Source organism: Gorilla gorilla, chromosome 1 (assembly GCF_029281585.2).
Source record: "Gorilla gorilla gorilla isolate KB3781 chromosome 1, NHGRI_mGorGor1-v2.1_pri, whole genome shotgun sequence".
Classification (NCBI taxonomy): domain Eukaryota; kingdom Metazoa; phylum Chordata; class Mammalia; order Primates; family Hominidae; genus Gorilla; species Gorilla gorilla.
In genome coordinates this window covers 174,998,431-175,020,278 of record NC_073224.2, presented here as the reverse complement: position 1 = coordinate 175,020,278, position 21,848 = coordinate 174,998,431, and the positions used below count along the sequence as shown (strand labels likewise).

Below are 21,848 nucleotides of genomic sequence, written 5' to 3'. Positions count from 1 at the left end.
ATTTGCAGAAACTAAGACTCGGTCAAAGCGCTTAGTTAATATGATATACAGAATTAAAAAGAGGTTATGATTATTCCTATTTATAATGTCCAAAGTCATTCCAGTATGATGTCTTCACATCTTTAAATGTGATCTGGATCTATACAGGGGAGACATTTTCTCCACATTACAAAGCATATTGTACCAGAAATGTCTGGAACCCTGGTGGTCTCCATTAATCTTCACCACAAAGTACAAAAGAACACATTGATCCTTCAATGAAAATAATCCCCTGGTCTTGGAAAACATCAGAGTCACCAAAAGCAAAATCAAGAAACAACACATAATGGGGTTTTGGAAAGGGAAGAACAAAGATTCAATCAATACGAATTGCTCATCTTAAACAAAATCTACTGTGCCTATACCCATATTTAACTCAAATCTTTTCTTCAAAAAATAAAAAAATAGCCAAAACCAAACACGCCCTGATTTACATCTCTCTCTGCATTATTCTCATCACTTAACTACCCATGTTTTACTCCCTGAAAGAAGTAATGACAATTTTATACCACTGTAAATTCCTGCCAGTGAGAGAAAAACCCTATGACTTGGGGGGAAAAGTGTCAATGACATGTATAGCGATGTACTCAACCAGGGGCAGAAGGCAGTTCACAGCCACGTAGTAAGAAGAGTGGCAGGAAGGACGGGGTCCCCTTCCCCAGGAACACACAGGAAATCATGGAGTGCAAACCCTCCAAAAAACGTGTGCACAAACACCTGGCAAACATCGCATCTTTTATCTAGAAGTTCCGTAGTAAACACACATCCAAGGAGCCCACATCCCAGGGACCCTGGGGAGTGACTTTGGAGGAGTGTCTATTAGTCCTCCGATGCTCCTGGTCGCCGACGATGCGCGGATGGAGTTGGAGTGAGGGAGCCAGAGACCAGCCCCAGTTTCGGTTAATCAGTCCCTTTCCAGTGAGATTCGCAATTCCCCGGGTAGTTCTCTCCCACTGTTCCCCTTCCCTGGTCCTCTCGCCCAGGGTCACCTTTCCCACTTCTCGCCGGCTACCTGAGGCCTGGTTCCTAACAGAACCTAAGAGGGGAGGGGGCGTTTCCCGAGTTCGCGGACGCCCCACACCCAGCTCCAAATCCCAAAAACTTTCCCTCGCTGAGACCGCAAGGAAGGAAAAAAGCTAAGACCCTCAGCCTCCTTCCTGGGGCCGAAGAAGAAAACCTTTCTGCGCTGCCATCCCGGCCGGGAGCTGGCGGTCAAGTTCGCGGTGCAAGGAGCTAGGGACGTCAGCCCTCCAGCCGCGCCTGTATCTCGGGGTGGTATAAACAGGATGTCAGACAGCGCGCTCCGGGCTTGTTTATGAAAACTTGCCGTGCGCGCTGGGGGAGGGGGCGGCCTGGCTTAACCGCTCTCCTCCCGGCCGGGGGCCCCCGCCCGGCGACCTCCTCGCCGCCCGCCGGCTCCGCGGGGCTGGAAATCCCCGCCTTCCCCGCCCGAGCCGCAGGGTCCTGAGCTGCGCTCAGGAGCAGCCCGGGCCGCGCAGCCTAAGGACCGACCAAGAGCGGTGGCCGCGCCTCCAGCCAGTCCGGGCTGCGCGCCCCTCGCCTGCGGACCGCGGCCGCCCCGGCTCCTCCACCTCCCCCGGTGACACTCACCACTTCCGTGTGCGCCTGGGCCAGGCGGCGCCGCGTCGCTGCGCTGGCTGGGGTCGACCGGCCGGCTCGCTAGGCGGCCAGCCCCGCGGGGCCCCAGCGTGCGCGCGCCCAGGGCTGAGGAGGGGTCGCGGCGAGGACAACCGGGACTGGGCGCAGGCCCGCACTGTGTGCAGCTCCAGGATACTCCGCGGCCGCCGCGGCCTGCGCTCAGCGACGCACCGCCTCCCGTCCCGCCCCGCCCCGCCCCGCCCCGCGGCCGGCCCCACCCCGCGGCCGGCCCCACCCCGCCCCGCGACCGGCCCCACCCCCGTGGCCGCCGGGCCCACCCCCTCGCGACGTCACCAGCGGCAGCCCCGGAAAGCGGGGCGGGGTCGCGGTCCCGGCGGAGACTCTGCGCCTCCGGCCTACCCGCCCCGCCCCCATCCGGCTTCGCTCGCGAAGCCGCCCTCACTCGTCTCTGTTCACCGCGTCCTCTAGATTCTAGAATCTAGAAACTCATCTAGGACGCGAGGTCATCTAGCGCGGGGAGTAAAATTGCCAGGATTCGTCCGTAGATTGACGCCTCCCGGCTCTGGAGCCCCCTCCGCCACACCTTTGTGCGCTCGATGCAGAAATGCATCCCGCCTCCTCCGTATACGCTCCGCTTCTTACCCCAGCTGAGTAGGAGGGGAGCTAGTGGAGCACTAGACTAAAAAGAACTTAAGAATACAGCCCCCAGCTTGGACAAGCTACTGCAGATCCAACCCATTCCGTATTTTAAAAGCTCTACGAAAAAAAAAAAAGCGTATGCATAATAGGAATTAGAACTACATTCACTGATACCTAATGCATGTACAGCGCTTTTCATTTTTTACTAATAACCTCTCAAAGTAGTAGTATCATTTTATCCATGAGGAACAAATTAAGTCTTTAGTATCTTAATCAAGGTCACACTGTAGCCAAGACTCATACTTCGTAGGCAGTCCACGGACAAATCCTAACAATTTTATTTCCTTAGGTATCTCTCCAGTCAGTTCACTTGTCTATGTTCCGGCAACACGGTCCGAGCTGCCACCATCTCTCACCTGAAGGGACCACGAACATCTCTTAAATCGTCACTCCATTCACTCCAGCCCCCAATTAATTCTCTACAATGAACTTCTAAAAATTCAAATCTGTTCCACACACTCCCATGCTTAAAACACTCCAGCGACTTCCTCCTGACAATCCCTGGATGAAAATCCTCCGAGGCCGTGCACGGTCAGAATTCTGCAGCTTCAGGGCTGTGGACAGAGGCTGCCCCACCTGTGCTGACTTCACTAACCCTGCTGGACAGTTCCTGATCACTTGAGTTACTGCAACTGAAACTGAGCAAGATATTCTGGGTGTGGAATAAAGTCAAGCATCCGAATTAGACTACTGAATTTGAGGTTTGGCCTCCACCAGTAATCACCTGTGTTGCCCTAAACAATTCTCAGTTGACTCAATTCTCAGTGGAGCAGCAGACAAAAGGATCTCCAAAGTGCCTTCCAGAAGTACAGAAAAGAGGACCAAAGAAGACCGGAGATAAGCAGACAGGGAGGCAACCCGGGTTGCCTGCACTGTGGGTGTTTGTGTGCAAGTCTTGTCTCACCTGCCACACTCTGAACAACACCTCAGGGCTGTTCGCATCATTTTCTTCACCTGTTAAATAGGGATAATGCCTTCCTTAAAGGGGTTTTGCTGAAGGTGAACTATGATAATATAGCCCACATGGCATGGGCTCAGGAAGTGGTAGGGGTTTTTATTGAGCTGGACCATACAGAACAGGTGAGAGTGACATGAAGGGAGACAGAGACGTGAAAGAACAGCATTTATGTAAAGAAAAAGGAAAGTCAGGAAGGCAGCAGTGAACCCATTGTGCCCACGAACGAATCTGGCTGTTCACAGGGTGGAATCAGGGGAGAGGGCCTGGATTCAGTTTAGATCTGTTCGTCTATAACAGACATTGTGCTAGGTGATGAAGATTCAGAGGGAAAAAAAAATAGACTAGGTTCCTGACCTCTGAATGCTCAATGCAGTCAGAGAGACAGGCAAGTAACAATTCAGTGATTCCCGGTCCCGTAATGGTGATCACAGAAGACAGTCACCCAGCCGAGTCTGAGGAAGTCAGAAGAAGCTTCAAGTAGCCGACAGGAGGCAGGAGTCAGGAGGTAGCGGCATATTCAGGCAATAATAGTATATGCTGGCTGGGTGTGGCGGCTCATGCCTGTAATCTCAGCACTTTGGGAGGCTGAGGCAGGAGGACTGCTTGAGGCCAGGAGTTTGAGACCAACCTGGGCAACACAGCAAGACCCTGTCTCTAAAATAAAAACAAACAAAAAAAGGCCAGGTGCAGTGGCTCACGCCTGTAATCCCAGCACTTTGGGAGGCTGAGGTGGGCCAATCACTTGAGGTCAGGAGTTTGAGACCAGCCTGGCCAACATGGCGAAACCCCATCTCTACTAAAAATACAAAAATTAGCTGGACATGGTGGCGGGAGCCTGTAATCTCAGCTACTTGGGAGACTGAGGCACGAGAATCACTTGAAGCCGGGAGGCAGAGTTTGCAGTGAGCTGAGATTGTGCCACTGCACTCCAGCCTGGGCGACAGAGCGAGACTCCCTCTCAAAAAAAAAAAAAAAAAAGGTAAACTAGCTGGGCATGGTGGCACATGCCTGTATTTCCGGCTACTTGGGAGGCTGATGCTGGAGGATCACTTGAGCCCAGAAGTTTGAGGCTGCAGTGAGCTAGGATCACACCACTGCACTTTAGCCTGGGCAACAGAGTGAGACCCCTTCTCTTAAAAAAAAAAATAAGTATATGCTGTGTGACTGGGGAATGAGAAAAGTTGAACCCCATGCAAAAATTTTTGCCTAAAATAAAATAGTGGGTTTTTTTTTTTTTGAGAGATTTAAGGTTTTTGTTTTAGAAGAATCACCCTAGGGCAAGGGCTCTCAACCTCAGCACTATTGACATTGTGGGCTGGAAAATTCTTGTTGTAGTGTGGGTGTCCTGTGCATTGTAGGATGTTTAGCAGCATCTCTGACCTCTGACTACTAGGTGCTAGTAGCAAGTCCTCTTGTTCCCCCATCACACCCCCCCGCAACTCCCCACCCTCCTCCTTTCCCAGCTGTGACTTCCAAAAGTGTCTTCAGACGTTGCCAAATGTCCCCTGGGGTGCAAAATCACACCCCACCGATAACCACTAGTCTAGGGATAATGTGGAAGATGAATTGGAGGGCAAGGAGATTAATTACATGTCATTGTAAAACTGCAAGCTGCGAGAGATGAGAGCCTATCTAAGGCAGTGGACTGGGGAAGGATACTGAGGAAGATGCAAAAAGCCTGAGGAGATAGAATGGACAGTGCTTGGTGACTGATTAGATGTGGCTACTGAGGCAGAGAGAGGAATCTCGCATGACTCCCAAATTTTCTGAATTGGTTGATAAGCTGACCAAGGATGCCACCGACTGGATGCCACCGACTAAACAGGATAAGAAATTCAGTTTTATGTTTGAGAAGAGGAAAGTTTTAAACAGTCACTGAGCCAGCCGTGGTGGCTTAAACCTGTAATCCCAGCATTTTGGGAGTTCAGGAGTTCAAAATGGGTTCAGGAGTTCAAAATGAGACCAGCTTGCGCAACATGGCAAAACCCTGTATCTACAAAAAATACAAAAAATAACTGAGTGTGGTGGCACATGCCTGTGGTCCCAGCTACTCAGGAGTCGAGGTGGAAGGATCACTTGAGCCCAGGAGATCAAGGCTGCAGTAAGCTAGGATGGTGCCACTGCACTCAAGCCTGGGAAACAGAGTGAGACCCTGTCTCAAAAAAAAAAAAAAACAGGCCGGGCGCGGTGGCTCACACCTGTAATCCTAGCACTTTAGGAGGCCAAGACGGGGTGGATTGCTTGAGGCCAGGAGTTCAAAACCAGCCTGGCCAACATGGTGAAACCCCATCTCTACTAAAAATACAAAAAATTAGTTGGGCATGGTGGTGGGCACCTGTAATTCCAGCTTCTCGGGAGGCTGAGGCAGGAAAATAGCTTGAACCCGGAAGGCAGAGGTTGCAGTGAGCCAAGATGACACCACTGCACTCCAGCCTGGGCAACAAGAGAATAATTCCATCTCAAAAAAACAAAACAAAACAAAAAGGGCCGGGTGCAGTGGTTCATGCCTGTAATCCTGCAATCCCAGCACTTTGGGAGGCCAAGGTAGGTGGATCACCTGATGTCAGGAGTTCAAGACCAGCCTGGCCAACATGGCAAAACTGTCTCTACTAAAAATACAAAAATTAGCCAGGCGTGGTGGCATGCACCTGTAGTCCCAGCTACTCAAGAGGCTGAGGCACGAGAACCGCTTGAACCTGGGAGGCAGAGGTTGCAGTGAGCCTAGAGCACACCACTGCACTCCAGCCTAGGCGACAGACTCTGTCTCAAAAAAAAAAAAAAAAAAAAAGCCACTCAGTAGAATATATGATATATAGGAGAGACATAATAGTGTAAAACAAAAGAATACGAATATTTCCTTCTAACATGCAATCCATGACATACATCTAAATTTAATTAAACCAAATGCAGTGTAGAAGCCTCTTATTAGAAAATTAATAATAACCACCCAACCATCAATCATACACACAGTTTCACACATAAATCTTCATCAAAAGAACATGTCCCCATCAGTCTTCCTCTGCAAAAGCTATTGCTTAGATAACAATGGGAAAATATGTTAGATGCAAACAATGATGTTTTTTCAACAACACTAAACTAAACTAAATCCCCATTGTACAAATCATGAAATTTTTTTCCAAAAATTGGAATCTGGAGAAAAAATTGGCTGTAATCTTGCAAACCTGATATAAATCAGTCACCATATTATATATTTTCTTCCCATTATCTTTTTCCACAGGGCATATTTTTCATATAAATATAGTCATGGCATACATGTCACTTTGTAAACTGTTCCTTAAACTTAATTGTAATTCATAAGTGTATTTCAATGTTTCCATACAAGTCTTCATAACAAATGAACTTTTTCATGCAAATAATTTTTTTTTGAGTCAGAGTCTTGCTTTGGAGTGCAGTGGCACAATCACAGGTCACTGCAGTCTTGACCTCCCAGCCTCAATCGATCCTCCTGCCTCAGCCTCCTGAGTAGCAGGGACTACAGGTGCGTGCCATCACACTTGGCTGCTTTTTGCAGAGACGCGGTTTCATCATGTTGCCTAGATTTCTCTGTCATACTTTTTTTTTTTTTTTTTGAGATGGAGTTTCACTCTGTCTGTCGCCCAGGCTCGAGTACAGTGGCGTGATCTCGGCTCACTGCAGCCTCTGCCTCCCGAGTTCAAGCGATTCTTCTGCCTCAACCTCCCAAGTAGCTGGGATTACAGGCACGTGCCAACATGCCTAGCTAATTTTTGTATTTTTAGTAGAGACGGGGTTTCGCTATGTTGGCCAGGCTGGTCTCAAACTCCTGACCTCAAGTGATCCACCCACCTCGGCCTTCCAAAGTGCTGAGATTACAGGCGTAAGCCACCGTGCTCGGCCTTATCTATCATACTTTTGATATGCATTTTACGGCATGTTATTTGCCCTAAAAAACTATACTTGAAGAAGTTTTCCATTTTCTTGCACTCAAATATGTTGAGTTGTTGTGGATTTTTGTTTGTTTGCAAACACTGTACTGCAGCCTGGGCAACAGAACAAGACCTTGTCTCAAAAAAAAAGAAAAAAGTGTGACAGATACAATATTGCTATCTTTATTAAAGATCTCATTATTACGAATTGACAGAAGATACAATGACCCTAGTAGATGGTAGGCAAAGAACAAAAACAGATAATATTCCCCCTACCTACTCTTCCACATGCACATTGATATGTTAAAAGAAAAATAGAAACTAGTGAGAAAGCATATAGAAAATCATTAACTTCTTTAATAAATGTAAAAATTCAAATTAAAGCTACAAGATACATTTTTAAAACATTAAAGGTACAAACTATTTGAAAAATTATAATGTGCACTGTTTTAGACCCTGATAGGGTGTATGTTTTTCAGGGCAGTGTAGATTTGTGGAAACTGAATAGAAAGTAACTTGCCAATACTCATCTATGAATTAATCTAAAATTATACAGTCCATTTGACTCAATCCCATTTCTGTGACTGTGTTCTAAAGCAGTTGTTTTAATATACAGTTTAGGCTGCATGCAGTGGCTCATGCCGGTAATCCCAGCACTTTGGGAGGTCAAGGCGGATGGATCACTCGAGCTCAGGAGTTTGAGACCAGCCTGAGCAACATGACAAAACTCCATCTCTGCAAAAAATACAAAAATTATCCAGGTGTGGTGGCTTGTGCCTGTAGTCCCAGCTACTCAGTAGGCTGAGGTGGGAGGATCGCTTGAGCCTGTGAGGTTGAAGCTGCCGTGAGCCACGATCCTACCACCGCACTCCAGCCTGAGTGATAGAGTGAGACCCTGTCTCCAAAAGAAACAAAACCATTTAATATTTATTGTTTAAAAATTATTTGCGTAGGCTGGGTGGTGGCTCACGCCTGTAACTCCAGCACTTTTGGAGGCTAAGGTGGGAGGAATGCTTGAGGCCAGGAGTTCAAGACCAGCCTGGGCAACATAGGGAGACCCTGGTCTCTATAAAAAATTTAAAAACTGGCTGGGCATGGTGGCATGCATCTGTAGTCCTAGCTACTGAGGAGGCTGAGGCAAGAGGATTACTTGAGCCCAGAAGGTAGAGGCCACAGTGAGCCATGATTGTGCCACTGCACTCCAGCCTGGGCAACAGAACAAGATTATGTCAAAAAGAAAGAAAGAAAAAGAGAAAGAAAGAAAGAGAGAGAGAGAAAGAAAGAAAGAAAGAAAGGAAAGAAAGGAAGGAAGGAAAGAAAGGGAGAGAGAGAGAGAAAGGAAGGAAGGGAGGGAAGGAGGGGAGGGGAGGGGAAGGGAAGGGAAAGGAAGAGAACAAAAGAAAAGAAAAGAAAGATTTAAGGAATATAAATATTGGGGAGGAGGGCATAAACATTCTATTTTTTTATTCTATTATATTTTATACAGCTAAATATTTTACACATTCAGTATTTAAACCATATAAGATTTCAATGGATGTTCTGAAGTGTCAAAATTGCTATTTTTTAAAATCAAACTGTCATTTTCTATTGAAAATATAGTATAAGTAAATGTTCACCTTTTGTTTAACAATCCCTTCCCTCGTCTCAGTTTGCAAAAAAAAAAAAAAGGAAAAGGAAAATCAAATGTTGAACCTCTTACAACCTACAGCTGAAATAAACTTTGACACTGACTGAGCAGATCTTTCTCTACATGCTCACTAACCCATTGAATCAGCTTCCATCTAAGGTGGGGTGTGATTAGACTTACAGGAAGGAGGCCCTTTTCTGTTGCTTAGTACCATGCAAACAGTAGGCTGTCTAAAATACTTATTCATAATGACAGAAAGTAAGAAAACAATCGGATTAAATGTAATGGGAAGGAAAGGGAATATATATATTTTTCCTTAAAGGTATCATGCATGACATATAATAAAAATTCAATAGATATTTGCTAAAGCTATAATTCAGTAAAGAAAAAAGATGAAAAGCAAATGAATCATGTATGTATATATAATTATAAATGTCCACATTATCTTTTTAGACTGAAAATTTTCAGGTAATTGTCCAAAGTAGAACGTTGGTAACTCTGTCATAAATTCAATACATAGGTATCACACATTTGGTATGGGTATCACACATTTGGTATTGTCCTAAAATCATTGCTTGAGAAAAAAACTTGATTCTGATTTGGAGAACTTCCTCCCCGACTTCTGTAGAACATCAAGTTTATCTTCCTCAGATACTTCAACTCTCATAAGATGTCAACTTCACTCTCAGTCTAACTGCCCCACAGATGAGTAGTTAAGGTAACTTTGGAGTAATACCAACTTAAGTTTAAATTTCAGCTCAGCTCTGCCACTTACTAGTGTATATCCCAGGCAAGTTCCTAAATTAATCCTGTTTCCTTATACATAAAATTGCAATCATACTACCCAGCCCATTTACCTCAGTAAATGATTATGAAAGTTAGGTAAGAAGGTATATATAAACTAACCATCCCTACCATAGTATGGCACATGGATCTGCCTTTAACTAGCTAGCAGCTAGCTGGAGAACATACTTAATTCAGGTCCATCTGGAAACTCATCAGACAGGATTAGCCAGGCAAGAGATGTATTGAGGAAAATGCCTGTGAAGGATCAAGGGAGGGGAAGCAGAAGAAAGCGAGGAAAGCCTCCAGATCATGCTGCAGCTCTGACATCTGTGGAAGAAGAGAGGGAAAAAGAGACGATGGGGATAGAGAGTCAAAGACTATATAGCACAGTTCCAAAAAAGCCCTGGTTAGGCCAATCAGAGTCCTTGAGCCAAAGTGGCCACTGCTCACGGGCATTAGCCAGCATTCTCTTTTCTTTCTTTTTTTGTTTTGTTTTGTTTTTGTTTGTTTGTTTGTTTTGTTTTTTGTTTTTTGTTTTTTGAGATGGAGTTTCACCCTTATTGCCCAGGCTGGAGTGCAATGATGCAATCTCGGCCTACTGCAACCTCTGCCTCCCAGGTTCAAGCAATTCTCCTGCCTCAGTCTCACAAGTAGCTGGGATTACAGGCATGTGCCACCATGCCCAGCTAATTTTGTATAGTTTTTTTTTTCTTTTAGAATCAGGGATCTCACTACATTGCCCGGGCTGGAGTGGAGTGGCTATTCACAGGAGTGATCATAGTATACTACAGCCTTGAACTCCTGGCCTCAGGTGATCAGCCTTAGCCTCCTCTGTAGCTAGGACTATAGGCATGCACCACTGTACCCCAAAAGAACTGACCAGCTTTCATATACCTGCCATGCTCTGTCATTGGTATGGAAAGCCCAGCTCTGTGCAAACATGGTGGTGTGTGCACAGAGGCAACAGCTGGGGCTGTCAGTCAGTCATGCTCCCACAGCAGGAGATCTGAGCAGTGCACTTTCATGGCGGCCACATTTCACACACTGGACTGCACAGATCCACCTCTACATGCATGCTCAGGGAGCAGCCTCTCCACAAATCCATGGACCGCTCTTCCTGAAGGGAAGCTTAGAAGTGATAGGTTAATAGGACAAACTATGGCCAGTTCTCAGGCCCAACCTGGTTCACATCCTGTCCCTTTTGCATGGCCCATTTCCCTCACCCTCAGCTATCACCTCAGCAAGTCCTGATGGCTTTTTGAGAGATGTTATGTGGTGACGTGACCCAAATCTTCATTCCTTGTGGATCTGAGCCCTTTGCAGTCATACCCTTCTCAGGCAAGGAGCACTATACACACCCAACCCTAATTCCAATGAGTCAAGGGAGTACCAGGAAACGCCCAAGGAGATCTGGGTTCCACACATCTTCCTCCCTAACGCCATCCACTTCCTCGGGCTGATGAGGATGGATTCCCCCTGTCACGATGGTGACTCTTTTCTCCTGCTGGTCCCTGGAGACAAGGAATTCAAAGTGCCCTGGTGGCAGCAGTAATTTGTAATTCAATGGGACCTTTATTGTGTCCCCTGGCAAGAGTACACTGAGTTTGGGGACCAGGATCTTTACCACTTGATTAACACAGTTTTGGGGACTGGAAGGACAGTTCCCATTGGGTCACTGGGAGTGATGGTAAGTGGGACCCACCTACTTTGACCCCTTTGTTCCTAGATCCATTTATTCTTTTTATTGTGGACACAGTGCCATATAGAGGTCTCTGATTCAATGCATATCCTGTAGAATGTCATCCCAGCCTATTAGAGGGTTGCCTCCTATCGCTGCAGGTGTGCTTTTCCAAGGCCATTTCCACACTCTGTGAAGTCAGCTCCTCTGGGTAGTGTTATGTATGACCTGTGGAATCCACAGTCATGGACCCACGCATTTCGAGATTTTATGTAGCATCTTTTTTGGCTACATATTTGCCTCTAAAGAACACTATGCACTATTAACCGTCTTTGCAATTCCTGCAGATCAAGCCACCTTGGCTGCTCCTCTGACCTTGTTGGTTGTTATGGTAATTGTGACCTCATGGCTTCTGGGAGTTACACACTTCCAATTGGTCTCCATTCCTTGGCCAGAGTCCCCATCATACACATGGCTGTTAAGGAGCTCAGCTCTGGGATCACTCTCCTACTTTCAGCAATGCCCTGCAGAGGAGGCTATTATTATTATACTTCTTAGTGACGCCAATGTCTCTCTCAACAGTGTATTCTTAATGGTCTTAGTGAATAGTGTGTTCTTTGGGCCTCACATGGAACATAATCCTCAGTGGGTCTTCTGGTCTTACATGATATTTCCATCCTAACATGCCCCTTCCTTCAGCCTTTTAATCCTTCCTATACCTTCTGCCAGGGCAACTTGGGCTTCTCCACTTTACCCAGGTTTAGCAACCACCTTTTCCAGGCTTCTAAGAGCCACCCCACGATAAGTTTACCCTCATTCTCTAGGGTCCTTGCTGGGGTATTAGATCGTGTGTCTTGAAAGAGTGCCCTTAAGTCTGAGCTCCAGAAATAGCTATACTTCTCTTGGGCAATGTTCCTTATCACTTACATAGCTGATTGTATTTCTCCCTTTGATCTGATTGTTAAGAAGTTCAGAATCAAATTTTAATCATACATCTGTTACATATACAGGATACAGATATATAGAAACTTATAACATGTACTTTCTATATTGTCCTCACAACAGCTTCATCTTTTTTGTTTGTTTGTTTGTTTGTTTGTTTGTTTGTTTTTTGAGACAGGATCTCCCTCTGTCGCCCAAGCTGGAGTGTAATGGCACAACCACAGCTCACTCCAGCCTTGACCTTCTGGCTCAGGCCATCCTCCCACCTCAGCCTCCCAAGTAGCTATGACTGCAAGTGCATGCCACCACACCCAGCTAAATTTTGTTTTATTTTTTGTAGAGATGAGGTCTTGCTATGTTGCCCAGGCTGGTCTCGAACCCCTGGGCTCAAGCAGTCCTCCTGTCTCAGCATCCCAAAGTACTGGGATTACAGGCATGAGCCACTGCACCCAGCCATCTTTTTTTTTTTTTTTTTTTAGATGGAGTCTTGCTCTGTGGAGCAATCTTGGCTCATTGCAAGCTCTGCCTCCTGGGTTCATGCCATTCTCCTGCCTCAGCCTCCCGACTAGGTGGGACTACAGGCATCCACCACCATGCTCGGCTAATTTTTTGCGTTTTTAATAGAGACGGGGGTTTCACCGTGTTAGCAAGGATGGTCTTGATCTCCTGACCTCATGATCTACACGTCTTGGCCTCCCAAAGTGCTGGGATTACAGGCGTGAGCCACCGCGCCTGACCCTAATTTTTAACTTATTTTCAACTTATTTTCACTTCATACTGAATCTCTTACTTGCATTTGTTGAACACACTATCTGCCCAGCACTGTGCTAAGTACATATGTGTTATCTCATTTAATCCTGGCTTCCCTACTGTGGGATCTTGAGCAAGATACTGATTTCCATAAGCTTTAATTTCATCGTCATCGGTAAGTAAGGATGATACTAATGTCCACTTTGTAGAATTATAATGAGGATTAACGATGGTAGTTAATGTCAGTAGTTATTAAAATATACTTGGCTGGATGCAGTGGCTCACGCCTGTAACCCCAACACTTTGGGAGGCTGAGGCAGGCAGATCATGAGGTCAAGAGATTGAGACCATCCTGGCCAACGTGGTGAAACCCCGTCTCTACTAAAAATACAAAAATTAGCTGGGCGTGGTGGTGCGCGCCTGTAGTCCCAGCTACTCAAGAGGCTGAGGCAGGAGAATTGCTTGAACTCAAGAGGCACAGGTTGCAGTGAGACGAGATCACACCACTGCACTCCAGCCTGGGCAACAGAGCAAGACTACATCTCAAAAATAAAACAAACAAACAAAAAAGCACTCAAATCTTTTTGCCTAAAACAACTCAAAATATCTGATTTAATTATTGTATAGGATGTCAATGTAGTAATGTCAAGAAAGGTAAACATTAGTTTATTATAAAAACACTTAACATACAGAGCAGAATAAGTGTTACTAATCTTATTTATTATGGCTTTAATCTAATTGAAGGCTTTCGTGGTTCCTAACGGCAACATAACAGAATCAATAAAGCTTAAGACATAATGAATGTCCATATAGAACACTCTTTTATGGGGTTTTTCTTAAATAGGTAAATGAGTTGATGGCCTCCTCTGAGGCCAGTGAGCCCAAGGATGCTTTACTTCAAAATCCATTCAGTTTTACAGGAATAACAGATTGCTTTGGGCTGACTTACTAGCCATAATAACAAGGCGTATTCTACTCCTGGGATTTAGTATACTGTATTAATAATTTAAAAACCTTATAAGCAAATGCTATTCTGACAACCAAGGCTGGGGTGCTAGAAAGGCTGCTGGATCAGAAAGCAGGACACTTGCATGCTGGATGAGCTCTTTGATAGATTAAAAAAAAAAAACTTAGGGTAGTCTTTTTAATGTCTCTGAGCTCAGATATCTCCTTAGTTTGGATCACATTATTTTATGATACCTATCAGCATCAAAATTCTGTGCATCTTTATTGTTTTAACTTTACTGTGTCCACGTACAGGTTATTGGCCACAAAATCATGTATGCATTTGACAAGTGGGATAACTGAAGTGTAAAGTTTAAATTACATTCCAAAAAGCAATAGGAAAATAAATTGTAGCTGAACAAGAACTGGCCAGGCACAGTGGCTCCTGCCGGTAATCCCAGCACTTTGGGAGGCCAAGGCAGGAGGATCACTTGAGGAGTTTAAGACCAGCCTGGGCAACATAGTGAGACCTCCTCTCTATAAAAAAAAAATGAATAAATAAAAATTAGCCATGTACAATGCTGTGCAGCTATAGCTGCAACTACTTGGAAGCTGAGGTGGGAGGATTGCTTGACCCCAGGAGTTCGAGGCTGTAGTGAGCTATGCTCATGCCATTGCACCCCAGAATGGGTGACAGAGTGAGACCTCACTTCTTAAAAAAAAGAAATAAAATGAAATAAAAATAGAAAAGAATTAGATGTGACTTCTTCCCAAGTTCTAATTTTCTCTTATTCTGCTAGGAGAGTGATACATAGAAATTACATATTCTCAGAGGTCTATGGCATCCAACACTTTAAGTCAATTCAGCAAATACTTACTCAGTACAAGTATGTGCCAAGCACTGTGTTAATTTTTTATAACATGATGCAGGATACATATGATCAGTAACAATCAACTGATCAGCTACATGTATAGGGTACTATACTAGGCCCTTGGCAGGGGTGGCCACTCTTCCTGTAGTGTGTAGAGGAAAAGGCAAGACATCCATCTGAAAAATAGATAATCAAGCGTCAAATGGCTGATACAGACATAAATGTCATAAGATTTCAGAGACAGGAAACATTGCCGAAAATCCAGATAGACTTCCTGGGGCTTGTGAAATGTGAACCGAACCGTGAAGGACACTGAAAAAGTCCAGGAAAAAGGCAGGAAAGTGTCAGACTTATTTAATTGGCATTTATATCCTTCCCAGAATTGTTAAGATTAGGTTTATTTTTGTGTCTGAAATGCACGTGTATTGTCTTCCCTCAATTTTAGGTACCACGACAGCAGAAACCATGTATAATACAATATTTGTATTGATTCAGCATGACAGATATTTATAGAGCATCTACTATACGTCAGACACTGTACTAAGTAAGCTTTGGAGGGGAGGGAAAGGTCAAGAAGGAAAGAGAAAAGACTTGGAGATAAAACTCAGAAGTCAGATGAGACCCGTTTGTTGCTGAAAAATCTGGGTAAACTTGGTTTGAACTCTCAACACGTTGCCTGGACTGTGGAAGTGTAAAGCCCTTTCAAGAGTGAGGTAACTTCTGGAGGGACACTTCCACCTCCTCATTCCACTCTGTTTTGCACCATGTTACAATGAAGGCACTCACACAAAGCTCCCTGGGTTTGGCAGCCATCCCTGAAGATGTAGGTAGGTAGGAATCACAGCTCTGCTGCCCTGGTGGCTGCTTTCTCCATTTTCCCTCTGCCCTCCCTCCTTTTGCCCTCGCGTTCTCCATTGCAGATTGCCCCCCAAAATTTCCAAAACCTCCCTGCAGTATGCACAGCAAGTTGACCCTCCTCTAACAGCTGGATCCTTGGTCTCAATTTTCTTTTTTTTTTTTTAACTCTTTTTTTTTATATATATATATACTTTAAGTTTTAGGGTACATGTGCACAACGTGCCGGTTTGTCACGTATGTATACATGTGCCATGTTGGTGTGCTGCACCCATTAACTCGTCATTTACATTAGGTATACCTCCTAATGCTATCCCACCCTCCTCCCCCTACCCCACGACAGGCCCTGGTGTGTGATGTTCCCCTTCCTGTGTCCGAGAGTTCTCATTGTTCAGTTCCCACCTATGGAGTGAGAACATGCGGTGTTTGGTTTTTTGTCCTTGCGATAGTTTGCTGAGAATGATGGTTTCCAGCTTCATCCATGCCCCTACAAAGGACATGAACTCATCATTTTTTATGGCTGCATAGTATTCCATGGTGTATATGTGCCACATTTTCTTAATCCAGTCTATCATTGTTGGACATCAATTTTCTACCTCAAGCATTTTCCAACTTATTTATTCTATTACACCTAATTTCTCAACTAATTTTTTCCAAGCCTAGATGCTTCTATTTTCAGGAAGAAATCTGGCACCAGCTGTAAAACAATGGCGATATTGTCTCCACCTTGTTACACAGAGATAAGTGCCCTGGTAACTCTAAGAGAAACCCACAGGGCTATGAAGGGACAGAAAGAGAAAGTACAGGAAATGAGTCAGGAAGGGTTTTTTGGACCTTTCTAAGTGATCTCTCTCTCTGTCCTGAATTCACACAGTATTTATTGCCTACATCATTCCTTGGAAACGTGTCTTTTAATGCCTTCTATTGCTGTTTGTCTTTCCTTCTGTTGGTGCTTTATCTCCCTGACCAGATGTTTTGCAGTTCCAGTACGGCAGGCTTTTCCCTTCACCCCTGGAACGCTCGTGGCACCTGGCCCAGTGCCTCCAGGGTAAAATGGGCCTCACTGATTGGTCTGTTGAGCCTCAACCTGTGGGAGCTTTATGATTTGCCTAGTTTCACAAGACCTTCCCTAAATTTTCCTAAAAATGCCACATGGCAGGTGTTTGTTTCAATTAAAATAAATTAAAATATCTCTAAGAATGCACTGAGTATTTAATCAATTTGCTTGAGATGGCTGGAGATGTCCACTCAAATTCCAGCAATGAGGACCTGGAAAGGACTAACATGTATTTAAGTACCCTTACCTCCCAGCCATCTGCTTTCATTCTCAAAATCACCTTTTGAGGTGAGATTAGGTGATTTGCCAGTGTTTACACTATTACACAGCAGGAACTGAAGTTTTAACAGGGCACACCTAGCTTCAAAGCTCCTGTTCTTTTCACTGTCTCACACTCCAGGATAATAATGCCCCTTTAGAGATATTCAAATTTTCATCATCACTAAGAAGAGCAGTTATCCACTAGGATGCAAACTAAACAAACCATCCCAACAGTTAGTGTCCTGGAGATGTAAAAAGAAAGTTGACTCCATGAACTTGAACAAGTGGCTTCACCTTTCCGAGCTTCCAGTTACTTATCTGTACATATACAATTCTACAGAGTTGATGTCAACACTAAGTTAAATAACACACACACACACACACACACACACACACACACACAACCAGGGAAGCAGTCTTTCTGTTGGCTGAAAAAGATCAACTGTATTCTTTGAAGATTTCGAGTGTTAAGTTAAAATCCTCCTTCCTTTTACAGAGTGTAAAATGGGAGCTGACACTCAGGTCTGACATTCAGATGAGTTGGGCAGGTGTCTTTTAACTGAGTTAACGCATTACATGATTTGGGAGGGGCATTAGCTGACTCACACAAGAGCAGATTAACCATTACCCCAACATCACACAGCAGCAGCCACAGTCCGGGAGGTAAATTGGCACCACCATCCATATTCTTTGAAGCCATTCTCCACAGTAACTACCATTGCCCCTCAAACAGGGACCTTTCAGATTATTGCAATCAGCCCAGGTAGGAGGTAAAAGGGTTGAAGGTATGACCATTATAAAATACGAGGAAGTTCTCTGGGGGAGGATTTCGGGGAATGGAACCACTCTCCCCAGTCCCTTAATGACACCAAGTCCTGCTGGCTTATGTCTCTAAGACCACAGGCTCGGCAGTGAATGAGAGCTGAGTTTTAGCTCTGCTTCATCCTAGTTGTGTGGCTGTGAGTAGTACATTACTACTTTAAATCTCAGTTTTTTAATCTGTAAAATGGGAGTGATAATATTTTCTGTCTTTTTTTTTCATGTGTACATTCAGAATTTTTATCTTAAAACAAAGAACCACCAGAGTAACATTAATAAGAGAAAATCCATATGGAAATATTCACAGTCTGGTCAGTGAGAAATGAGAAAACAACTTCCCTGCCTTACTGTCCACCCACTGTTTGAGGAGCCAGAAGTAGAGGTGAAGTTGGACGAAGGTCACCTTTTCCAGCTAAACCCCACTGCTATGTGCATTTTTATTCGATGCCTCAACAACCAGAGGGAACAGTGAGAACTGAGAACCAAAATACTGTTATTGGCAAGCATTCAGCTAAAGGGTCTGAGATGTGTAAGCACCAAGAAGGGAAAGGGAGATCGAGCAACATATGAAAAACGGAGCTGTGGGAATAAACACAGAGGAAATAAGTCAACAATAACCTACTTCCACCCAGAGCAAAGTGACAGTGCACATACATTCATACTCTCAAGTATGGGCTACACTGCACACTGACTCATACTATCTCCAACATGGCCTATTGGAAAGATTCAATCCCCGTAAGGGCACTCGGCACAGGACCACGGTGGTCATGGTAACAGACATAGACAAGCATGCCGTGACCCTGAAGCAACAACACACGTTAGATAATAATCGTTCAGAAAAAAACTTCTCCCAGAGCTGAGGTTACAAATTCTAAGTCAGCTATAAACATTCTTTTTGGAATTCTTTTAAAGATATGGGTCAAAGTAAAACAAAAATCAACACCTAAAATCTCCTAAAGAACAAAATGCAGAAATAACGAACCTCTACCAAGAACCAATTATTTTAGGTTTCTCATTTGGATGGCTCTCCACCAGAAGGGTGGTGGGGTTACTTAAAAAGTAATGAGTCTACTACAAGGGGAAGGAGTTGTTTGGTCCAGTGAGAAGGAACAGGCTTTCTAGAAATAACTTTCCCTGCCCGGGACTCCATCCAAAATTAGAACTCATCAACTGCCATTAACTACAATGCCCATCTTGGTTAATAATCCTGGACTTCAAATAATACTACATATAAACTATAATTTTAAAGAAAAAAGTTCCAAAAGAAATCAGTAGCTTTATTATATAGGCATATGACTTTTCTGAGAAATTAAACTTAAGAGTTTCCATCTGAAGGACAGAAATTGTTAAGAGGTAATGTGCAGACCTCAGGCACCACATCATTTACCCTCCAATAATTAACTACATTTCTCCCTAAATTCTTCTTATTGCACCTTAACCGCTCCAGCATCAAATCTTCTACTCTATAACCTCTTTTAAACACCTCCTTTTAACCTCAATTTCCTTATGTTTTCATTATTTGGCAAAATTACACTTAAAACATAATATTTATGTAATTAAACCAGAAGGTAAAAATAAATAAAACTCAAGTTAATTTGCTGTGTACAGCTGTATGGAAGTGAGGAAGGTGCTCTTACATAAACCCTGTCTGTCTTCCCACAGTGTGTGTGTATCTGCTTCCTGGTAAGTCTGCTGTTGGGGGAACTGCACCTTACTTTTCCTCCCCTATATCCCCTAGAGGGCAATATTAGAACCCAAGGGAGAAGAGCTGGCAAAGTTGTCATATCCCAAGTGGTCAATCCCTCCTGAAATGAAGGTAGGTTCACTTGGTCTCTCCTACGCAGAAGAGAATGTCCAAGAAATGAAATATTTTAAAAGCCATTGAAAATTCAACAAGCTCCAGTCTTGTTGAGGGAGAAAGGAATCAAGTAGCAGCATTCAGAAGCAGCCCTGGGTTCATCTTTATGAGGTCTCTCCCTCATTCAGGGAGGTGGCTTTCCCTTGCTGGGAGGGAGGTGGAAGGAGGCATGATTTAGACATTGGTGGTGGTCTCCTTAGCAGGCTGGATACTGTTCATCTCCATGACGCAGGACTTCCAGATCTATTTGCATCGTGTGCCTGCCCCTCAAAGGCCTGTGTGATATCTTCGAAAGTCCTGTAACACATCTCAGGGACTTTGAAGAAGGTAAAGATCAAGAAGGTAATGAGGAAGTCGGTGAAGATAATAAAAACGTAGGCTCCTAAATAGTAAGCAGCAGAAGGGAAAAGCAATCTGACTAGGAAGTTGGAGGTCCAGTTGAAACAGCCGGCCACTGCCATCACAGCTGGGCCAGGGCCCTGGCTGAAGAGTTCAGCCACAATAAACCAGGGAATGTGGTCTGGCCCAATTTCAAAGAAGACCACAAAGACCAAGATAGCCCCAATACAGACAAAGCTTATCCCATTACACTCATCCTTCAATAACAAACAAACAGTCATGAGGATAGAACAAAAAGCCATCCCTCCAAGGCCTATCATATGTAGAGTCCTTCTTACTTCCCTTTCCACTAGAAATAGGGAAACTATAGTGAAGACAGTATTAACCACACCCGCACCAATGGTGACACAGATGGGCTCTTGAACACCTGTACCCTTAAAGATTCCTGTTGAGTAATAGAACACAGTATTGATTCCAGAGAGCTGCTGAGAGAGCTGGAGCATGATGGAAATGATGATGGGCTGTCGGTAGCTGGATACTCTAAAGAGCTCCAGCACAGTGACTTGCTTTTCTTGTGCCATCCTTGCACTCTCATCTTTCATCTCCTGGATGTCTTGGGATACATCCTGGGTGCCCCACAACCACTGGAGGATCTCCTTAGCATTCTCCTCTTCTTTTCTGTTAATGAGCAAGAATCTGGGACTTTCAGGACAAAAAGGAAGGGCTGCACTTTGTAGCATAGCAGGAGAGATGGGAAAGCCTAATAGCACAGGCCATAGGTCTTCGGACCCCAGGATGAATTCCAGATCAAAGATCTGGGCCACCAGAATTCCAATAACAATGCCCAGCTGGTTGAGAGTGCCAAAGACACCTTGCAGGGCAATAGGTGAGATGTCTCCGATGTACGTGGGCACAAAACCTGTGCAGAGTCTGCAGAAGAGGCCAATAACCAAGTAGGCCAGGATCAGTATTTCAACCAACTCAGCTACTTTACACAATCCCATAAGGCAGCCACCAGTGACAGCCAACAGGTTGACCGTAAGCATTGAATTATGCCTGTCAAAGCTGTTGACAAACAGTCCAACAGAAAAGAAGCCAGTCATACAACCAATGGAGAATATGGCCATAGACAAGCACCAAAGGGACAAGCGCAACATCTCAGAGGGAGGGGTATTTGCCTTGTCCATCAAAGTGTTGATAAATTCCCTTACGATCATCTCAGGAGCATTGATGACCCCAGTGTTGTAGCCAAATTGGAAAGAGCCGATTGTAGCAATTGTGATGGCGAAGATCAGAGATGGGGTGACCTTCTATGTCCCCCATGGCCTTAATCTAACTGTTTTTTTTTTTTTTTTTTTTTGGACAGAGTTTCGCTCTTGTTGCTCAGCCTGGAGTGCAATGGTGCGATCTCAGCTCACTGCAACCTCTGCCTCCCGGGTTCAAGCGATTCTCTTGCCTCAGCCTCCCAGATAGCTGGCATTATAGGTGTGCACCACCACACCCTGTTAATTTTTTGTATTTTTAGTAGAGATGGGGTTTCACGATGTTGGCCAGGCTGGTCTCGAACTCTTGACTTCAGGTGACTCACCCACCTCGGCATCCCAAAGTGCTGGGATTACAGGTGTGAGCCACTGTACCTGGCCCCTAATCTAATTCTTTTCAAGTCTTTAAGAAAGATCTAGGAGTGTGATTCCAGAGACACCTTTTTCAACCAATGAAACCTTCAAAATTTCCTTCTCGGCAGCAAGTTTTCTCCAGGTCCTCAGGAATGCTCTAAAACTCTCACCATTACAGCATCTCCTATTTTCTATCTTCTAAAGTTGTTGTGAAGATTAAGT

General features: G+C 44.6%; 2 protein-coding genes across 8 annotated transcripts in view; both read right to left on the bottom strand.

Annotated features, from left to right (window-relative positions):
- JAK1 (Janus kinase 1) overlaps window positions 1-21,848 on the bottom strand; it is a 232,544-nt gene that overhangs the window by 130,907 nt on the left and 79,789 nt on the right. For 2 of the 7 annotated variants that reach the window (XM_031008288.3, XM_031008287.3), the window contains exon 1: window positions 1,651-1,902. The exons of 1 other annotated variant lie outside the window; for it this stretch is intronic. The gene's annotated coding sequence lies outside the window, so the exon portion shown is untranslated. Of the gene's footprint in view, window positions 1-1,650; window positions 1,903-2,242; window positions 2,479-21,848 lie in introns of those variants that run through there. 4 more of the 7 variants (XM_055349995.1, XM_055350020.1, XM_055350006.2 and 1 more) reach the window with 4 other exon arrangements.
- Window positions 19,816-21,363, bottom strand: LOC109024736 (solute carrier family 2, facilitated glucose transporter member 3-like). The gene has a single exon (XM_055350039.2). The coding sequence runs from the start codon at window positions 21,225-21,227 to the stop codon at window positions 19,887-19,889; it is 1,341 nt and encodes a 446-aa protein (XP_055206014.1). The 5' UTR covers window positions 21,228-21,363; the 3' UTR covers window positions 19,816-19,886.

Bases quoted from the DNA above. Each gene is read 5' to 3' on its own strand.
- LOC109024736 (XM_055350039.2), bottom strand. From the start codon at position 21,227: ATGATCGTAAGGGAATTTATCAACACTTTGATGGACAAGGCAAATACC.